At 37.0% G+C, this 19,164-nt stretch overlaps 1 protein-coding gene and 1 long non-coding RNA gene across 2 annotated transcripts; one reads left to right on the top strand and one right to left on the bottom strand.

The window, feature by feature from the left end:
- Positions 1-8,398: 8,398 nt before the first annotated feature.
- Positions 8,399-9,048, bottom strand: LOC112004163 (protein transport protein Sec61 subunit beta). Its single transcript, XM_024036394.2, is given in 4 exon segments — positions 8,399-8,698; positions 8,700-8,734; positions 8,737-8,869; positions 8,871-9,048. Coding segments are annotated over 4 exon segments (402 nt in total). The 5' UTR covers positions 8,912-9,048; the 3' UTR covers positions 8,399-8,505.
- A 7,346-nt stretch (positions 9,049-16,394) lies between these two features.
- On the top strand, positions 16,395-18,936 carry LOC136067664 (uncharacterized). Its single transcript, XR_010629092.1, has 3 exons — positions 16,395-17,731; positions 17,825-18,168; positions 18,243-18,936. It is a non-coding gene; the product is annotated as an uncharacterized LOC136067664 (long non-coding RNA).
- The last annotated feature ends 228 nt before the right edge of the window (positions 18,937-19,164 follow it).

Here is a 19,164-nt window from a genome sequence, read left to right on the forward strand (position 1 = left end):
ATTAGGTTGAAAATCTATTTTCAAAAAATACAAAATACAAAATTTTGTATTTATTACCATGTTTTCAATTTTTTTTTTTTTAAGAACCAAGAACACAAAGATTGTCTAACAAGAATTATGCTTGGAAAGAGGTTAAGGCTTTAGTCAGCAATTTTTCAGAAAAAGTGAACTCGTTTGACAAAAACGAATCTACACAGATTTCCTACATATAAAGAGAGCTTATAGTTTGCAGGCGTAATTTTATCGACAAACAAATCAAAGATAGACGAGAGAGAGAGAGAGAGAGAGAGAGAGAGAGAGAGAGATTGTTATTTTATCAACAAACAAACGAAAAATAGTACGAGAGAGAAGCAATGGTTTTGCCAATGAAATACTCATCGTCTGAGGTCCCGAAACACCCCTTCGAGACCCTCCTTTGTTATGCGATGATGAGAAACAAGAGAGCAAAAATGTTGTTGAGTGTCTGCGAATGAAAGAGACAGATAAGGTGAAGTGAATGAGAGAGTAGTGTTGATCCAGTTACTCACCTAACTTCATAACTCCTCACTTCACCTAACTTGAACAGTAGGGAGAGAGAGTCGTTGAGGGTGTTGTCTATGTCATGTCAAATTTGTTTAACACAATGCCATTGAAAACTAAAACTGTTTTTCAAGTTCTGAAATTTTCATAATACATGCTTTTAACACTGTATTTTGGAAACTGTATTCTACAAACGATATTCACAATACTCTTAATAAGCACATGATTTAAAAGTGTGACTCACCAATGTCGACTTTTAAAAAACTAAAAACATTTTTTAAACTCTATTACCAACAACCCATAAGTTAACTTTAATCTTTTTGTTTCACTTTAAACAAATAAGCTACTAAAAACTATAAGATACCGGACAGGCATGGGTAGCAATCAAGATTGACAAGGAAGATATGAACATTTAGCAATTGAAGGATCACAACTTAGAGAATTTTATGTGAATCACTTGTAGATTGGTTTGGTCATATTCTATGAAAGCAAAATTTGACAGTAGCTTCCTTACATATTAGGGTAATATATAGATCTATTTCGATCTTCACATCATGTCTCCGGTATATCCTCTACAATCTTTACCCTATTAATCCCAAAGCCAGCTTCTTAAAAAATAAAAATAAATAAAAAATATATATTCCAAATCTCTAATGAGCAATGAGCTCTATTCTCATTCTCATTCTCATTTGTTGTAAACGTGCACAGCACTTTTAGCATGCAACTTTATCATATATATATAAATATAAGCCATCAAAATTAGAAAGAAGTTTCCCCTAAGTTAGCACTCTTCTAAGCCTCAAATGCAGCAAAGATATTCAGTTTTCATGAACTATTCCTTCTCAGTGCTTCATCAATTTTAAAAGAAAATAACTTTTTCCTTACTCTACATTAGCCAAGTAGTGCCTATCTTATTTCTATATCTATCATTTAAAACTTAAAAGCCACAGAGATAGAGCTTCCTTCAAGATGGCCTGTTCATCCCTCACCTCTCATAAACCAGGTTGTATCAGGTTCAGTCTGACTATCACACTGACAGCAAGAGTGACATAAAAGATATCTCCAACTAACAGATCAAGACATTTTTCTTCAGACTAGCTTCCCTAAATGACACAATCAAAAACTATAATTTCTGATGCTGATTGATTGACATACAATTTACAGCATCACATGAAGATGGCATCTTTAAGTGGATTGTTCATTCCTCGTCTCTCATAAGCTAGGTAGTGGTTCTGATGACACCGACTGCAAGGGTGATGTAATTTCTACTTGGTAGAGGTCCCTGTCTGCTAAACCATATCAAGAGCAACAACAACAAAAGTAGAATTTTGTCGAAAGCAATCTCCGTGCCTTTAAGCAATCAAAAATTATCGGACAACTTGTAACAATAAACAGGCAGAAGAATACTTCTCGATGTGAATTGTGATGAACAACAGTTACGTAGCTCATACAGAATTTCATTATTAAAAAAAAAAAATTTTAAAATAAAAAAAAAAAAAAAAAAGAAATTCATACAGTTTACTTAATCATTCTCATTGCCTCTAACCACCAAGTAAAAATTTGTGATTTTAATTTCTTTATGCAGACCCTAGTGACTCCAACTAACTGTTTATCTCTACAGGAAGAAACATGACTGTTCAAGTAGGCCAATACTGCCCAACTCCCAGCGGTATCATTAACCACAGTCAATATATATCATAAAGAGATCTTTAGAGCTAAGGACATATCAAAAATCTTTATGACCATTGGAATGTAGGGCAGTGGCTCCCCCAAAATGTTCAATACTGAAAGGACTTTTGACTTTACATTTTTGCTATTATTATCATTTCCATTGGAGAGTAATGACCGGTGAGACAGATAAGGAACCAAACTAAGAGAGGAAACAATAAATGGAGGAAGGAGTAGGTATGCATTTTTGGTTTCTCAAAAATGAAGCCTAGATATAGCCAACAAATAGAAGACAAATAAGTATCAGTTCCTCTTTCATTACCACCTTGTCTTCCTTTCCTAAGTATATATTCTAGCTACCATGCCCTTTCATCTCTTCTGATCACCCTCCATTAATATACCCTTAAAGTAGAGAATGGAATTAAACAAAAATTGCTAGTGTCAGTAATGAAGAAAGAAAATTGATAGGGGAGTTGTCTTAAGATGTATGATCAAGAAGTCCGTACTAGAAAAGAGGTTGCATTTTGGTAAACAACAACACTATCAACACACCTAATTTCAAGCAATTTCACAACTTGCTGATATTGTCGATTGTGTAGTGGTCCACTCACAGTCGAGTCGACCTTCAGCATGTTGTGAAATTGGATGTGTCCCTAGATTTTTTTTTTTTTCTTTGGTTATTATCAAACTTCTTTGAGGAAAGTTATGGAACTTCTAATGTGTGGCTAGGCATACACATTTCAATAATTAACAAGTTTGATCAATATGTCTGGGATTTTCCTTCTTCTACTTTCCTTTTTTTCCCTAAAAAAGATTGTTTCCAATTATGGTATGGTTTTGACAAAAACAAGAATCAGGCAAAAATATTTATGGAAACATTTCAAAACTTTCAAGTGAGAACCTGACATAAATACAAGCCACTCTGAAAATGCTAAAGCATTAATACTTTTGATGATTTATAACAAAGTATATTGGAGAAACCGTTCATAAANCTGGAGACTCGCCCCTTGAGGGCGTTCATCATGACCTCCATCTGTTCCCTCATTCCTGCATCTCGGCGGCAATATGTGGTGGAGTCGCATCCGTGAGAGATGGCATGCTCTACGTGCTGCCCTCCGGCCTGCTTGGGGCGTGGCTGCCCTCAGGTCTCTCCTGATTCCTGTTTGGAGCGCTAGTCCTTCCTGGTCTTCTGGCCGGTTATTTAGTGCTGCATTCTTCTGGCGCAGCTGTTCCTCCAAGTCGAGGTTCTGTTTGGTGAGACGCTCCACTGCGGGACTAAGGGTCCGAACTTGTCTCTCTAGGGCAGTTGTGGGTGGTTCTTCTCCTTGCCACATCATTGTAGTTGCATGAGCGAGTGAGAGTACCATGCACCTTTTAGTCTGGGAGACGATAATATGGCTTAATTACTCGCTTCTTCCCACAGACGGCGCCAACCTGATGAATCAAGAAAATTCACCAATGGATCGCACGATGCTCCTCTCGCCTCGTATACTATCCTGCACGAAACAAAAGAGAAAACCTATCGAAGGACACCAGTGTGGTGCCGGCCAAACACCCTCCGAAGGTTAAGTCAGAAAGTATGCTCACAACTCTAGAGTGCTAGAGAGGTTATTATGCGTACCTTGGCTTGTGAGGGTATTGGGGGCTTTTTAGTGGCTTGAGGTTGACATCCTTTCCTGGGGCGGGAGTCTTTTCCTTATGGACTCTTCTGTGTAGAATCCTAAATTGATGAAAGTCTCTTCCTTATGCGGAAGATTTTTACCAAGTATTATTAGATTTCGGAGTCCTACTAGCGCAAGGACTCTATTGGGCTCTTATGAGAATGGGTCAAAATATCCCTCATTAGGGGCTCAGAGCAGGCCCATGGACAACTAGCCCACCATTCTTCACCCCCGTCCATAACCAGCCCGTGCACATCAGGTTCGTCCACAGGGGGCCCGTGCAAATGATGGATCCGTTTATTCGGGCTTAAGAGATATTTTTCCCCTTTCAGCATCAATGGTGTGCAACATATCCACTCCCCCTACAACAATGGCCCAAGTCAAAGCTCTCGCAGTAACGAAGAGCTGCTAAATTTTCTTTGGAAATTGGTATTACTAAGGCAATAATGGAGGGCAACTCAGAAACCATTGACAGAGAACTAAAGGAACCAAATCCGTCCCTGGCACTACATGGTAACCTAATTTAGGATGTTAAAAGTTTACTTAACTCTTTTGATTTCCTTAGTTTTACTCATGTACATCGTCAAGGGAATACTGTTGCACATGCATTGGCAAGATGAGCTATTAAAAAGCCCAATTTAATTGTCTGGATGGAAGATGTACTACCAGATATTTGCCAAATTGTAATGGCTGATTTAGCCACTTTTTGATTTTTAATAGATGAAAGCTTCATTCAAAAAAAAAAAAAACTCTATATATTAAGAAGATTCAAAAAGTTAATTATTATATTTTTCATTATCAAAAATACCCTTAATTTAATTAACTTATCATCGTTCCTTGGGGTTAAAATAGTAACTCAACAAAATATCAAAAAATATTCCTATAAAAGAAAAACTACCCCACATCCCTTACTCCTAAAAAAAAAAAAAAATCATATAAAAAAGTTCCTTCCTACTTCCACTACCCCACGTTCTTATAACTTAAAAATTAAAAAAATTAAAAACTACCTACAGTTCCTATAAAAATAAAAAAGAAAACTACCCACTCCCAAGTTATATCAAAAACACAAAAAAAAAAACCTACCCACATCATTTTAAAAAAAAAAAGCCTCATCGTACGATTGAAGTGCGTTTGATGATGTTAGTATTCATTGTTACATTAGTTTTGTAAATTTTTTCTAGAAGCTTTAGCATTTCCTAAAAAAATTATGACTTAGTAGTAGAACTTCAACCCAATTACTATTAAGTAAATTAGATAGTAACTAATATATATATATATATATATAAAATTAAAATATATAACATTAACTAAATACTATTTAAGTGATCTTCAAATATAAAAAAGATCATTTAAAATTATTGCCTTAGAACTCAAACTGTATTGAGTAGACTAGAAAACAGAGAACCCTTATCCTTGTAATTAAACAAAGAACCCTTATTACTCTTTACTTATGAGTATAAGAGCATCCACAGCAGTGGAGCTAAAATGCTAAAATGCTAAAATTTAGCTTCACAAACACAAAAAACCTCATGCAGCAGTGGAGGTAAACTTATAATTTATAGATGAATTGCTACAGTACACATCTAAAAATAGATGTGTACTGTAGCTTGAAGCTAAAAAAAAAAATATATTTTAATCTCAGCCCACCCAGCCCGTGCTACATCTCCTCTTTTTTTATTCATTTCAGTTCAGCCACTCTCTTCATCTCTCTTCATTTCACTCAGCCACTGCACAAACACAGCCACTCAAACACTCTGTTGTCTATGTCATGTCAAATTTGTTTACACAATGCCATTGAAAACTAAAACTGTTTTTCAAGTTCTGAAATTTTCATAATACATGCTTTTAACAACTGTATTTTGGAAACTGTATTCTACAAACGATATTCACAATACTCTAATAAGCACATGATTTAAAAGTGTTGACTCACCAATGTCGACTTTTAAAAAACTAAAAACATTTTTTAAACTCTATTACCAACAACCATAAGTTAACTTTAATCTTTTTGTTTCACTTTAAACAAATAAGCTACTAAAAACTATAAGATACCGGACAGGCATGGGTAGCAATCAAGATTGACAAGGAGATATGAACATTTAGCAATTGAAGGATCACAACTTAGAGAATTTATGTGAATCACTTGTAGATTGGTTTGGTCATATTCTATGAAAGCAAAATTTGACAGTAGCTTCCTTACATATTAGGGTAATATATAGATCTATTTCGATCTTCACATCATGTCTCCGGTATATCCTCTACAAACTTTACCCTATTATCCCAAAGCCAGCTTCTTAAAAAATAAAAAAAATAAAAAATATATATTCCAAATCTCTAATGAGCAATGAGCTCTATTCTCATTCTCATTCTCATTCTCATTCTCATTTGTTGTAAACGTGCACAGCACTTTTTAGCATGCAACTTTATCATATATATATAAATATAAGCCATCAAAATTAGAAAGAAGTTTCCCTAAGTTAGCACTCTTCTAAGCCTCAATGCAGCAAAGATATTCAGTTTTCATGAACTATTCCTTCTCAGTGCTTCATCAATTTTAAAAGAAAATAACTTTTTCCTTACTCTACATTAGCCAAGTAGTGCCTATCTAATTTATATATCTATCATTTAAAACTTAAAAGCCACAGAGATAGAGCTTCCTTCAAGATGGCCTGTTCATCCCTCACCTCTCATAAACCAGGTTGTATCAGGTTCAGTCTGACTATCACACTGACAGCAAGAGTGACATAAAAGATATCTCCAACTAACAGATCAAGATATTTTTCTTCAGACTAGCTTCCCTAAATGACACAATCAAAAACTATAATTTCTGATGCTGATTGATTGACACTACAATTTACAGCATCACATGAAGATGGCATCTTTAAGTGGATTGTTCATTCCTCGTCTCTCATAAGCTAGTAGTGTTCTGATGACACCGACTGCAAGGGTGATGTAATTTCTACTTGGTAGAGGTCCCTGTCTGCTAAACCATATCAAGAGCAACAACAACAAAAGTAGAATTTTGTCGAAAGCAATCTCCGTGCCTTTAAGCAATCAAAAATTATCGGACAACTTGTAACAATAAACAGGCAGAAGAATACTTCTACGATGTGAATTTGATGAACAACAGTTACGTAGCTCATACAGAATTTCATTATTAAAAAAAAAAAAAATTTTTTAAAAAGAAAAGAAAAAGAAAAAGAAATTCATACAGTTTACTTAATCATTCTCATTGTCCTCTAACCACCAAGTAAAAATTTGTGATTTTAATTTCTTTATGCAGACCCTAGTGACTCCAACTAACTGTTTATCTCTACAGGAGAAACATGACTGTTCAAGTAGGCCAATACTGCCCAACTCCCAGCGGTATCATTAACCACAGTCAATATATATCATAAAGAGATCTTTAGGAGCTAAGGAACATATCAAAAATCTTTATGACCATTGGAATGTAGGGCAGTGGCTCCCCAAAATGTTCAATACTGAAAGGACTTTTGACTTTACATTTTTGCTATTATTATCATTTCCATTGGAGAGTAATGACCGGTGAGACAGATAAGGAACCAAACTAAAGAGAACAATAAATGGAGGAAGGAGTAGTATGCATTTTTGGTTTCTCAAAAAATGAAGCCTAGATATAGCCAACAAATAGAAGACAATATAGGTATCAGTTCCTCTTTCATTACCGACCTTGTCTTTCCTTTCCTAAGTATATATTCTAGCTACCATGCCCTTTCATCTCTTCTGATCACCCTCCATTAATATACCCTTAAAGTAGAGAATGGAATTAAACAAAATTGCTAGTGTCAGTAATGAAAGAAGAAAATTGATAGGGAGTTGTCTTAAGATGTATGATCAAGAAGTCCGTACTAGAAAAGAGGTTGCATTTTGGTAAACAACAACACTATCAACACACCTAATTTCAAGCAATTTCACAACTTGCTGATATTGTCGATTGTGTAGTGGTCCACTCACAGTCGAGTCGACCTTCAGCATGTTGTGAATGGATGTGTCCCTAGATTTTTTTTTTTTCTTTGGTTATTATCAAACTTCTTTGAGGAAAGTTATGGAACTTCTAATGTGTGGCTAGGCATACACATTTCAATAATTAACAAGTTTGATCAATATGTCTGGGATTTTCCTTCTTCTACTTTCCTTTTTTCCCTAAAAAAGATTGTTTCCAATTATGGTATGGTTTTGACAAAAACAAGAATCAGGCAAAAATATTTATGGAAACATTTCAAAACTTTCAAGTGAGAACCTGACATAAATACAAGCCACTCTGAAAATGCTAAAGCATTAATACTTTTGATGATTTATAACAAAGTATATTGGAGAAACCGTTCATAAAGTTTTTCCTATTTTTATATGAATCTTCAACTACGCAATTGATATGACCTAACACCAGATCCAGAGAATGAAAAAAAATAAATTCAAAAACGAAATCAGCTAACATTAATCAAAGAAATTATGCAATCGGCAAATGTAAAATCCAAGCAAATTTGAGTAAATAAAGCCAGATGATCGGAACTCAAGCAAGGCCTTTTCCGAAGTTAATAAAACCCGACGAATCTGAAATTAACAAAAACGGAGAAAGTACAGCGCCAACAAAAATTTACATAGCCAAAAAATAAAAGGAAAACGAAAACGAAGCTTTCAGTTACCGAGTCAAAGAACCGAAGATCAGTGTGAATCTAGAACAGCGATCAAAGAGCTCCGAATCCGAAACCGAGAGCAGAAAATTAAGCGGCGGTGGCGGCGGATCGCGGTAGAGCTTGCCGAAGACGTGGAGCGCGGTGACGAAGCCGATGAAGCAGAGGCTCATGACGAGCACGACGGTCGCGAGATCTTCAGGCGGGAGCGTCGTCGGTGTAGAACCTCAGCATGTTGCCGCCGGAGCCGCGCCGCCTCCGATCCCGCCGGAACTGGCGTTGGAGGAAGCGGACCCTCCGCCGAGCCGACGTCGCCTCATTCCGGCAGTCGCGGCTGCAGAGCCGCGCGGAGCCACGACGCCGGCCTCGAGTCGAGGAGGACGATGATTGGGACTGTGATGTGCCTCGCGCCATTGTTACGAAACGAGCAAACCAAGAAAGAGAGAATGAGAGTTGTTGAGATTGAGAAATAGAGGATAAAGTCTTTTACGAATGTGTGAAGATTTGGATATATATGGGATTACAAACTTATAATAATAATATAAAAAGCTTGAATTCAGTGAGGTAGATGGACAGGTAATAAGTTATGCAGTGAATACTTAAAAAAAAAGTTATGCAGTGAATAAAGATCGCAACGTACATTAGGTGGTTTTGTTTTGTCCCGCGACTTGGCTATAAATAAGTTGTACAGTTTGTTAGATCATTATCACAACAATATGATTTTTTTTTTTTTTTTTTTTTTCTTTTTGTACTAGTTTAGTAGTTACAAGTATAGTTATCAAAACATAAATCGTATCGTGAATCGATTTTTTATTTTCTATATAATGTATCGTGTATTGTAAGATATACAAATACTTATAAAAAATTATTGATATACATATATAAATGTATATTCATTATAAATTTTAAATATATTCAACTAATGACTAGTTTATTCATATCACTTATGTAATAATATTTAATAAGCTAACTTAATAAATCAACCTAGCATGTGTTTATAATATACACTTCAAATGGTTTAAATTTAAAAGTGATAATATATTACTTTTATTTTCATCATATTGCCTAATAAACCCCATCTAAGTCAATGCTGTCATCATGTTTATCATTTTGCAAACTTATTTTTCATTAAAATTTTCTTCATCGTCATTAACATTTACTATCTCTCCTTGTTCTTTTTATTTTTGTACGTTTTTAGACTCTAGCAAACACAATAGATTAACCTAGTTAATTAGCCAAGTTGATTACTTAGTCCAATTTCAGATCTAGGTTAACACAAACACATCATATTATTGTAAAGTGCGGAAAATAAAGAACACAATAATATGATAACCCAGGAAGCCAAACCGATAAAAACTTAGGGATGATTTAACCTACCTATCCTTAAGGTAAACCTGAATCCACTATGAAAGAATTGAAGTTTATACAATAGCGACTTAGACCACTAACATGCTATTGCTAGCTCGAGTAGGAAACTTACTACTACCCCATGATAGCTTCGAGTCCATGGACTACTTCTTTCTTGGATTCCCAACAAGTACAAGCACTCCCGCTTGTATATCTTTAAACTCTTTATTGCAGCAACTGAATAATCATCAAGTTCTTGAATCGAGTTCTCCTTCTTGACAATCCTAAGTATGTGTGAAGGCAAAAACTTTTAGATCTTACAAAAGATTCACACACAGAGCAAAAGGAACTCTATAAAACGTGGTTAGGATTTTCTCTTTTATACTTAGGGCAAAACATAAAACTCTACACGTCATATGGGCTTAGGGCTGAGTTGGAAAATTTTGCAGAAAAACGTTCTGCCCGAGTTTCGATCAGTCGAGTCTAATTCTCGATTGATCGAGCCAAGCAGAATCACACTATAACTTCTACAGCAACTCGATTACAACTTTACATAAAACGCATACACTTTAAGCAAGTCTAAACAAGACTAAAAATCTGTTTTGATCATGATTTGCCAACAATACAAATTAGAGTTTTAATACATTAGTTCCGAAATACTTAGAACCTAATAAACTCCCCCTTTGACAACCCATGACAAAACACAAACTAAAATGCTCAAAGTTTACAAAGAAAAGCCCATTACACAAATCATGCCCATTATAACAAATCCAACATAACTATTATCTATCAATTGCAAGTATAGACAGCAGCACGACTGAATCAACCTGTATATTTCCTAAAACACTTAAACAAAATGCATAAACGCATGTGTGGAAAATACAAGTAAAACACAACTAACTTCTTGATTTCACATAAATCAAAATAAAGACATATATCATGAATAATTCATAAATATAAATCAATAAGCAGTGAAACAAGAAACATATAAACAAAAACAATGTATCTCCCCCATCAAAAACACATCAAGAGCAAATATATATATATATATATATAAANAGCGCCTCTCTCTCTCGCTGCTGGCTCCTCTCCTCTCATTCGCCGCCGTCCACCTCAAGCTCACTCCGGTCCACCTCAAGCTTCCGTCACCTCAAGCTTCCGTCACCTCAACCGTCCACTCAAGCTTCAAGCTTCAACCGTCCACCTCAAGCTTCAAGCTTCCGTCCACCTCACTCCGGTAAAACTTGCTTCCTTTTTCTTTTCTTTTTTGTTTTTCATTTTTATCAAATCCGGTCTCATTCCTCTCATTTTGGGTTTTTGGGTTTGGGTCTTTGATGCTTTGGGTTTTTTTTTGATTTGGGTATAATCTTTCCGCCGATCCGCCGGGTTGGGTTTTTTGATTTGGTCCACTGGATGTCTCTGTTTTTTATTTTTGATATATGATTTTTTGTTGTTGTTTTGGATTATTGGCTTGGTGATTTTGGTACATTATTTTGGTATTGATGAATATTATGTAGTAGTGTGAGTTGATTGATGATGATAATTAATGTTTGTGATTGGATTTTGTGATATGATGATGATGATTAATGTTTGTGATATGGATTTGGTAAGTGCTCTGTTTCTCATTGATGATTAATGAATTATGAATTTGGTGATATGGATTTGGTAAGATGGTGTTCTCTGTTTTGGGTGGATTTTGTTGGATATGTCCTGTTACACAAAACTAGAAACAGAGCATGATCATGTAAGTTTGGGAATTTTAATTGGATATGTCCTGTTGCACATCTTAATTGGACATTGTATTTTGTTGGATATGTAAGTTGGAATTTTCTGTGTGCAGGGAAATTTTGAGTTTTGATATGCATAATCATGATCTATTGTTATAATTCTAAGTATTTTAAGTTTTGATATAAATGTAAGTTTGGAATTTTCTGTGTGCGGGGGAGTCTACATTTTTTTTTTTTTCTAATTTTATGGGGTCACGTAGAGACACTGAGTTACGTACAGACTATCATATTTTACGGGTATTATGAATGGGGATATGAAATTGACTCGCAATTTTTGGGAACGGCTCAAAAGACTCCTTTGTCAATTTCTGATCTCCACCTCCACCTCAACCTCAAGTTGAAAATGCCTCTTCTGCAAAGGAAAACGAGGCTCTAACTTTAGTGTAGAGGAAGATAAACTCTTAGTGGCAGCATGGCTCAATACTAGTGTTGATGCCGTAGATAGTAATGAACAAACACAACATACATTTCGTAAAAAAGTTTGGGAGTATTTTCAGAAGTACAATACATCCGGTACTACACGTACTGTTGTCTCTTTACTAAGTCGTTGGGGAACGATTAGTGAAAGCGTAAATAAGTTTGCTGGGTGTATGGCTCAAGTTAATGCACTTCATCAAAGTGGCAAATATATATATATATATATATAAATGCACAATGGAGCACCTAGATACAATTTAAATAACTCCACAAACTCCAAAACTAAAAAAAAAAAAAACCCCTAAAACAAAAATCTCCTCTACAAATACTCAAATATACTCTCCCTTTTTGTGACGGAATGCAAAGGGAAATCAGAATCCATCATCAAAAGGAGGTGGTAAAGGCAAACATCGAAGATGCTCCAAATTAGCTCTCAAAGCACGGATCTCATCAAGCATGTCCACCAAGAGCTGACCATGAGCCACCTAAACAATCATGACAATCTCCAACGTACGTTAAATGTTAAAATCATTCGAAGTAGATGGTGGAGGAACAGCAGAAGCAGTAGCATCAACAAGATCAGTAGACGCCTCACTAGAAGTAGTACCTGTAGTAGAAGGGGGAGGGGGTGCAGTACCAGAAGCCTCAACCCTAGGGCGTTTAGAGCTCAGTCTCAACTGAGCAGCCTTCTGCCTAAAAAAGGTGGCACTTATGGGAGCTACAATATGAACAGGCTCAGAAGCAAGGAAATCCTCTAACCCTAAATGTAATAAGATCCGATGAATGAAAACCGAAAAGAAGAGGGCGTGACTAGTGGAGGCACTCTTATGAACTTCGTTCAAAAAACAAAGAAACAGATGAGGGAAACTAATAAGAGCATCCGTGATAAGAGCATACAAAAAAGAAGAAAAAGACCTCATAGAAAGTACTAGTGTAGTACTAGCCAAATACCCTCTGAAAATTAAGTTAGAGAACTTTTATAACTTTAGAATGCCAGAGCTGGGTTAAAATTATGCGTACCTTTGATTTGTGAGGGCTTTAGGGTTTTTATAGTAGAGTAGAGATGACCTTTATTTCTTGGCGGGAAAGGTTTTTTCCTTGTAGGGAAAATCCTCATTAATACATGTATTTTGCAGGATCCTTTCCTTATAAGGATTCCCTTGATTAAGGTTAGTCGTGGGATACAAGATTTTTCCTTGTATAGATATTTGTGGGGGTCAAGCTAGGCCACGCTGGACCTGTTAAGCTCTTTATTCTCGTCTGCCTCTTTATTCCTGTCAACCTGATTCCCATCATTTCATGGAGATGCCGCTGAGTATTGAGCTGAGGTCGTCTGCTTACGGCATCGTCTTTTTCGTACTTCCGTGTATATATATATATATATATATGAAGCTGACAGGCCCATGGGAACCATTGACCTCCTTGTGAGTACGAATTCACTTCTTTCCAAGAACACCCTTATCAGCTACCCCCTACTCCGTGGTCCCGTCGATTTTAGCTGACGGACCGCGGAGTACATGAGCATTTATGACCATTAATAGGTCTTTATTGGAGCTTGTGTTATTAAATGACATAGGCGGCTCTTGGTCAATTGTGCCAAGTAACACTTGACACTTACTGGTTGGCCTTGCGTCTAATCATAAGCATCGCTTTGTATACCATGGCTTCTTCCTCTATAAATAGTCCTTCACCTCCTCCCATTTCTCCTTATTTCATCTTCACGAGCCATAAGAGAGAGAGAGCTGTCGTTCTGTCTCCTTCGTCGCCGTCAACTTACTATCATCAATCTTCGAAAGGATCGTCGCTTTCAATTCGTTCGCTTACTATCGTAAGTTTTTCTTCTCCTCATTTTGATTTATTCCTTTGCATCCTGCCCCCTCCCCCCTTCCCCCTTTTTTATGTTTTAAGACCTCGTCAAGATAGGTTCTAAGACAATACCTCCATCGCTTATAGGTGGATAAATGTAAGACAGGGAAGCAACGAGTGAGCTATTATCGTCAATTCGTGAGAGTGTGAGCTACAATGAAGTCTTTTAGTCAGGGCATCATCCTGAGGAAGATTCCCCTACGTCCCCAGAAAGGGAGCTGTCTACCCAGTCCCTAAGTTATGAGAACAAGAAAAAGGATAAAGGAGATGTGGAGGATAAGTATGATGAGGGAGAAGGGGAGAAATGGACGAAGTGGAAGGGGAGGACGAGGAAGAGGGTGAGAAAGAGGATAACGAGGACGAGGGTAAGGATGACAAGGGAACACCGTCTAAGGGAAGAGGTCTAGGAAGTCAAAAGGATGGTGGAACTCGTCCCTTCATCCTTCCTGTAATTTAGACTGTCAACGACTTTTACCCAATGATGACGACCAACATTTTCAAGAACCTTCGAGATTGTTATCAAATCCCCAAGCATGTCTGTAACATCCCAGTCACCAAAAAAAAAAAAAAAAAAAGAAGAAGAAGAAGAAGAAGAAGACGAAGAAGAAGAGGGTAATGGTTAGATTTTATTAGGACCACATATGCCCACCTACCCCATTTAACCCCCAACACTCATCTCACAATTATCTCTACTCCCTTTAGCCAACCATCCCTCTCTTCTTATTTTCTTTTCTTTTCTCTCATACACTCCTCTCTATCTTGCTCATCCTCTCCCACTGGTACATCCATACCACCATCTCCACCATCATTTTTTCGACAATGTCACGGGAAAATCCTTAAGAACCTCTAAGAATCTTCATCTTTTATTTGAGGTAAAAGTTTCTAATCTTTTTGGTGGGTTTAAATGCTTTTGCTTGAGGTTATTTTTATCTAAGATTTAATAATGATACCCATGTGATTTATGAGTATTGAAAGTAATATTTATGTGTTTATATGTATGGGTTTTGTATTGGTGAAATTATTTGATGAGTGGGTTTATGGTTTGTGTTAATGATGACTATCTAAGGTTTATTTATGATGGAAATTTAGGGGTTTTGAGTTATAACATGTGATGGTTGGTAAATCTAATTTTTCCATTGTTATTGGGTTCATTTGGAGTTAGTTGAAGTTCTAAATTTCTTGTCTTGGAGGATATTTTGATTTTGCTTACATGGGTCTCTTGATGATGTTATGTAAATCTTATGAAAACTAGTCATAATGTTGGAAACGATATTGAATGGGTTAAATTTATAAATTGGAGTCTATGCCTTGTGAATTAAATTGTTAAGAAACTTTGGAAGAAGAATATGTTATTGATGAGGTTAAATACTAGGCTTGCCTAATTAAGTGCATATTTGGCAATTCCTAAATTGTAGCTAGATACAATTTTAAGTTTTATGCCTATTGTGTTAGGTTTGCTTGATATTGTTGAGGTTTTACCTAATCTCCTTTGGAGCTTGGAGAATTAGGCTTTTTGCGAGTTGCAAGGTAAGTAGATTTTTAACGGGATTTTTGAAAAATAACCATGTTGCATAAATATTGTTTTTAGGGTTAGACACGCTTTTGGGAACTACCTATGGAAACTATATTTCACAAAAAACTATTGTGTCGTAACCTTAATATATATATATATATATATACGATTATATATATGAAAATGCATCATATTTGGTATTGCATTTGGAGAAATGCATGAATTGTTAACATAGAAAAATAAGCATACTTTATTTAATCTTTGATAAGAAAATCATGGATTTTATGGTGTATTGAAAAATTTAAAGATGCTTATCTTGTCTTAGTACTTGGGAAATTGATAGAAAATCTTTTTGACAAGAATGAAGTTGAAAACCTTATAAACTTTGTAGAAGTTAGATTATTTAAGGTTTTTTTGAAACTACCTGGATATAAACTATGTGTTTCAAAGTAATGTAACCTATGAGCTTTATGTGGTTTTAACACCATGCCATATGTGATTTCTTGGTGATCACCCGATTTGGTTTTCATAGTCTTTGTGACAACGGAATCAATTCTAGGTCAATACCTTTTCACTTTGGATGACGCATCCTTCTCTGCTGCCCATATGGGGAAGAGGTTCCTTAATTGTGTGTGGATGAGGCTGCTGCCCATTGGGCCAAGAGACCACATGCAAGAGAGGTCCTATTTGACGCGCTCTCTCTGCTGCCTATGGGGGGAGAGAAAAACCTTGAGGGTATGGGTGAGGCTACTATCCATGGGGCCAAGAGTCTGCATACCAGAGATGATAATATCATGCTAGTTGTGAATGGGTAGATCCCCTCATCTGTCTATGTGGTAGTGTGGTATATTTGTGATAATTTATTTTATGTTAGACATTATTGCTTTGAAAATTATATTGTTGGTGCTCACAGATTACAATATATAGTTTCAAGGTATTTACTTTAAGAAATTTTGTGTTTCATTATTAAATCATTCTTGCCATAGCATATTATTATTATTAAAGATGAAACTTGCATCTCCCCCACCCCCATTAATTATGCTACTTACTAGGCATTAGCTCATCCCACCCTCTAACAGATTTTCAGATTTATTAGCTATACCTTGGGTATGAAGCTTACTTCTTTGGTGATAATTAGATTGCTATGTTAAATTTGGAAACTTCTGCTGTAAATGGTTGGTGACTCGATCTTGCCATGTTCGACGAGACCTTAATTAATTCTATTGGAGGTGGGTCGCTTGAGGTTTGTTAGCCTTTGGCGTGGTAGGCCTAGACTCGATGTTAAGGTCCTTATTCTTGATAAGATTGTGACTTTGTGTAATTTAATCAAAGTTTTGTAATATATTCATGTATTATGTGGAGGCATATGATTTTTAGTTATTGTTCGTAAATGTGTTATAGAGTTTTGACTTGTATTGTGGAGATTTTAGAATGGTTGTATATTCTTATCCTTCGGAAAAGAAAGGAAAATAAAGATCTCTTATAGTTTGATTCGCCAAAAAGGAAAAATCTACAAGTACCCTTGGGATGTATTTCTCTTGCTCTGGACCCTTTTAGGTTTGGGGTGTGACAATGTCCCCATCCGTTTGCCTAGGAAGTTCAAGAGATGCTATTCTAAGAAGACTGCGGATATTGGCATGTATGATGCCATGTTTGCTGCGGGATTAAGACTGCCACTGATGGAATTACACCGTCAATTGGCCAATTATCTAGGTTAGTCCATCAGCCAAATAACTCCTAATGCTTAGAGGATATTTATAGGAGCTGAAGTAATTTGGGGTTGTCTTAGCAGTGGGAACCACTGACTCACTCTCGACAAGTTCTTTTATTGCTATAGACCCCAACACATCTCCTTGTCCCAAGAGATCTACCACTTTGCAACAAGGGAGATGTCGCTTAGGCTGGTGTTGGACATGCCTTTCAAATAGGAATTGGAAGAATAGATACTCTTTTGTCCAAAGGACGAACTAGGTGTGTAGACAGGAGGAGTGAGACACTATGCCCCATGGCTTTGACAATACTTAGGGTATTGTAAAGGATTCAGGTTTGATACCGTTTGCGTTGTTATCTTTTCTTCATTTATTTGCTAAGTATTTAATGTCGTCTATTTCTTTCTTTTTTCAGCTAGCATCTGTCCACAAATAACTGATGAGCAGGAGGCCTTCATCCGTCGTGTGCTTAAGATCCCCTTTGGTGAAAGGAAATGGAAGGACCTTGTCACTATTGACACACTGCACGCCTACTTTGGTGGCCCTATTTTGACCCTTGCAGCCCATAGATGATTGAACGCTTACTCCCATCGGTGTAACTTATTACTTCCTTCAGTTCGTTTTTTTATTTATACTAACGTCTGCTTTTTTAACGTCCGTCCTTTATCCTTTGGAAAAATGGAAGCAGGAAGGCAGAGGGCTTTAGTAAGGGCGTCAGCTGCAACACGTAAGTAACAGCAGAAGGAAGGGGCCTCAATGTCAGCCTCTGAGGTCGTCGCCAATGGGATGTCCAAGTGGAAGAAAGAAGGGAAGGACGATCGTCCACACAAGAAAGGACCAGGCACCCTTGTTGGCGATAAGCAGCTGTCACCTCCCATACCCCGTCGCTCAGGGAGCCGTTCGTCGTTTGCTTATGCATAAGGAGCATGTTGTCGAGGTGGTTGAATCAATCATCAAGGAGACGGACTTGGATCCTTGTGCTAAGCAGACGACTGAAGATGTAGGGTTTCAAGTCTCTTCGAATTATCAAGGGTATGTTTTCTTTTCTCAGACTATGTTCCTACGTTACTTGTCCATTCTTTTACTAAGGGTTGTTTTGATCTTAGGCATTGGTGCGTATGAAGGCGCTTCAAGACAGGTGTGTCGCTAGCGAGGGGGTGATTTGATGGTTTCGCAAGTGCCAGGAGATTGAAAATAAGGAGCAAGCTCAGTACTCGGAGACCATCCGTACCCTTAACTAGGAGCTGATGGCTAAAACTATAGCACTTGCAGAAGAGACCCGTTGGCTCGAGGAAGCGGAGAAGGCAAAGACCAATTTGGCGATGGAATTAGCCTTTCTTCGTGAACAAATGGAGAAGGCGAAGGCCGATGCTGTGGTGGAGTTCAGGGTTTCCCAATCCTTCATCGATACATGTGTCATTTACTACGGTGATGAGTTTAAGGACTACCTGAAGCAAGTTGGGTCCGTCTACACAAACCTTGACTTGTCCAAGATCTCTCTAGACGACCCAATGCTGATGACTCTTGCATGGGTGACACTATCGATGAAGAGTCTAATGATTCTGCTCATATAGAGGAGTAGGTTCTTAAATACGATGGTGTGGTTGTTGCCCAACTTGCCCCTGAAGGTCCCATTGCCGCTTCAGTCTCGTCTGTTGAAGACCTTTCTTCCTAAGATGCCTAGAATCCGTCTCCTTTGGATGCCCCTCTAGCTTAGCTCCTCTAATTTTTAACTTTTTATTCACCCCATCTCATTGTCAAACAATAGTAAGTGTCCTCTTGTTTTTGGGCTTTATTGTAAACATTTTCCCTTTTTATGGGTCTTTATTCAATATTTTGAGTATGCTTTTGCCATGTCTTGGTTCCTAATTTTGAGACATGTGTTTGTCCGTCCACCTTGGGACTAGTATACATGTTAGGATGCACTCATTCTCTTGAGGACTTGGTGAATTTTTAGGATGAACCCATCCATTTGGGTGTGCCGTCCTTGTGAGGACTTAGTGAATTTCAAGGTATCCTTAAGATGAA

The sequence above is a fragment of the Quercus suber genome, unplaced genomic scaffold (assembly GCF_002906115.3).
Source record: "Quercus suber isolate HL8 unplaced genomic scaffold, Cork oak 2.0 scaffold_81, whole genome shotgun sequence".
NCBI classification, from domain to species: domain Eukaryota; kingdom Viridiplantae; phylum Streptophyta; class Magnoliopsida; order Fagales; family Fagaceae; genus Quercus; species Quercus suber.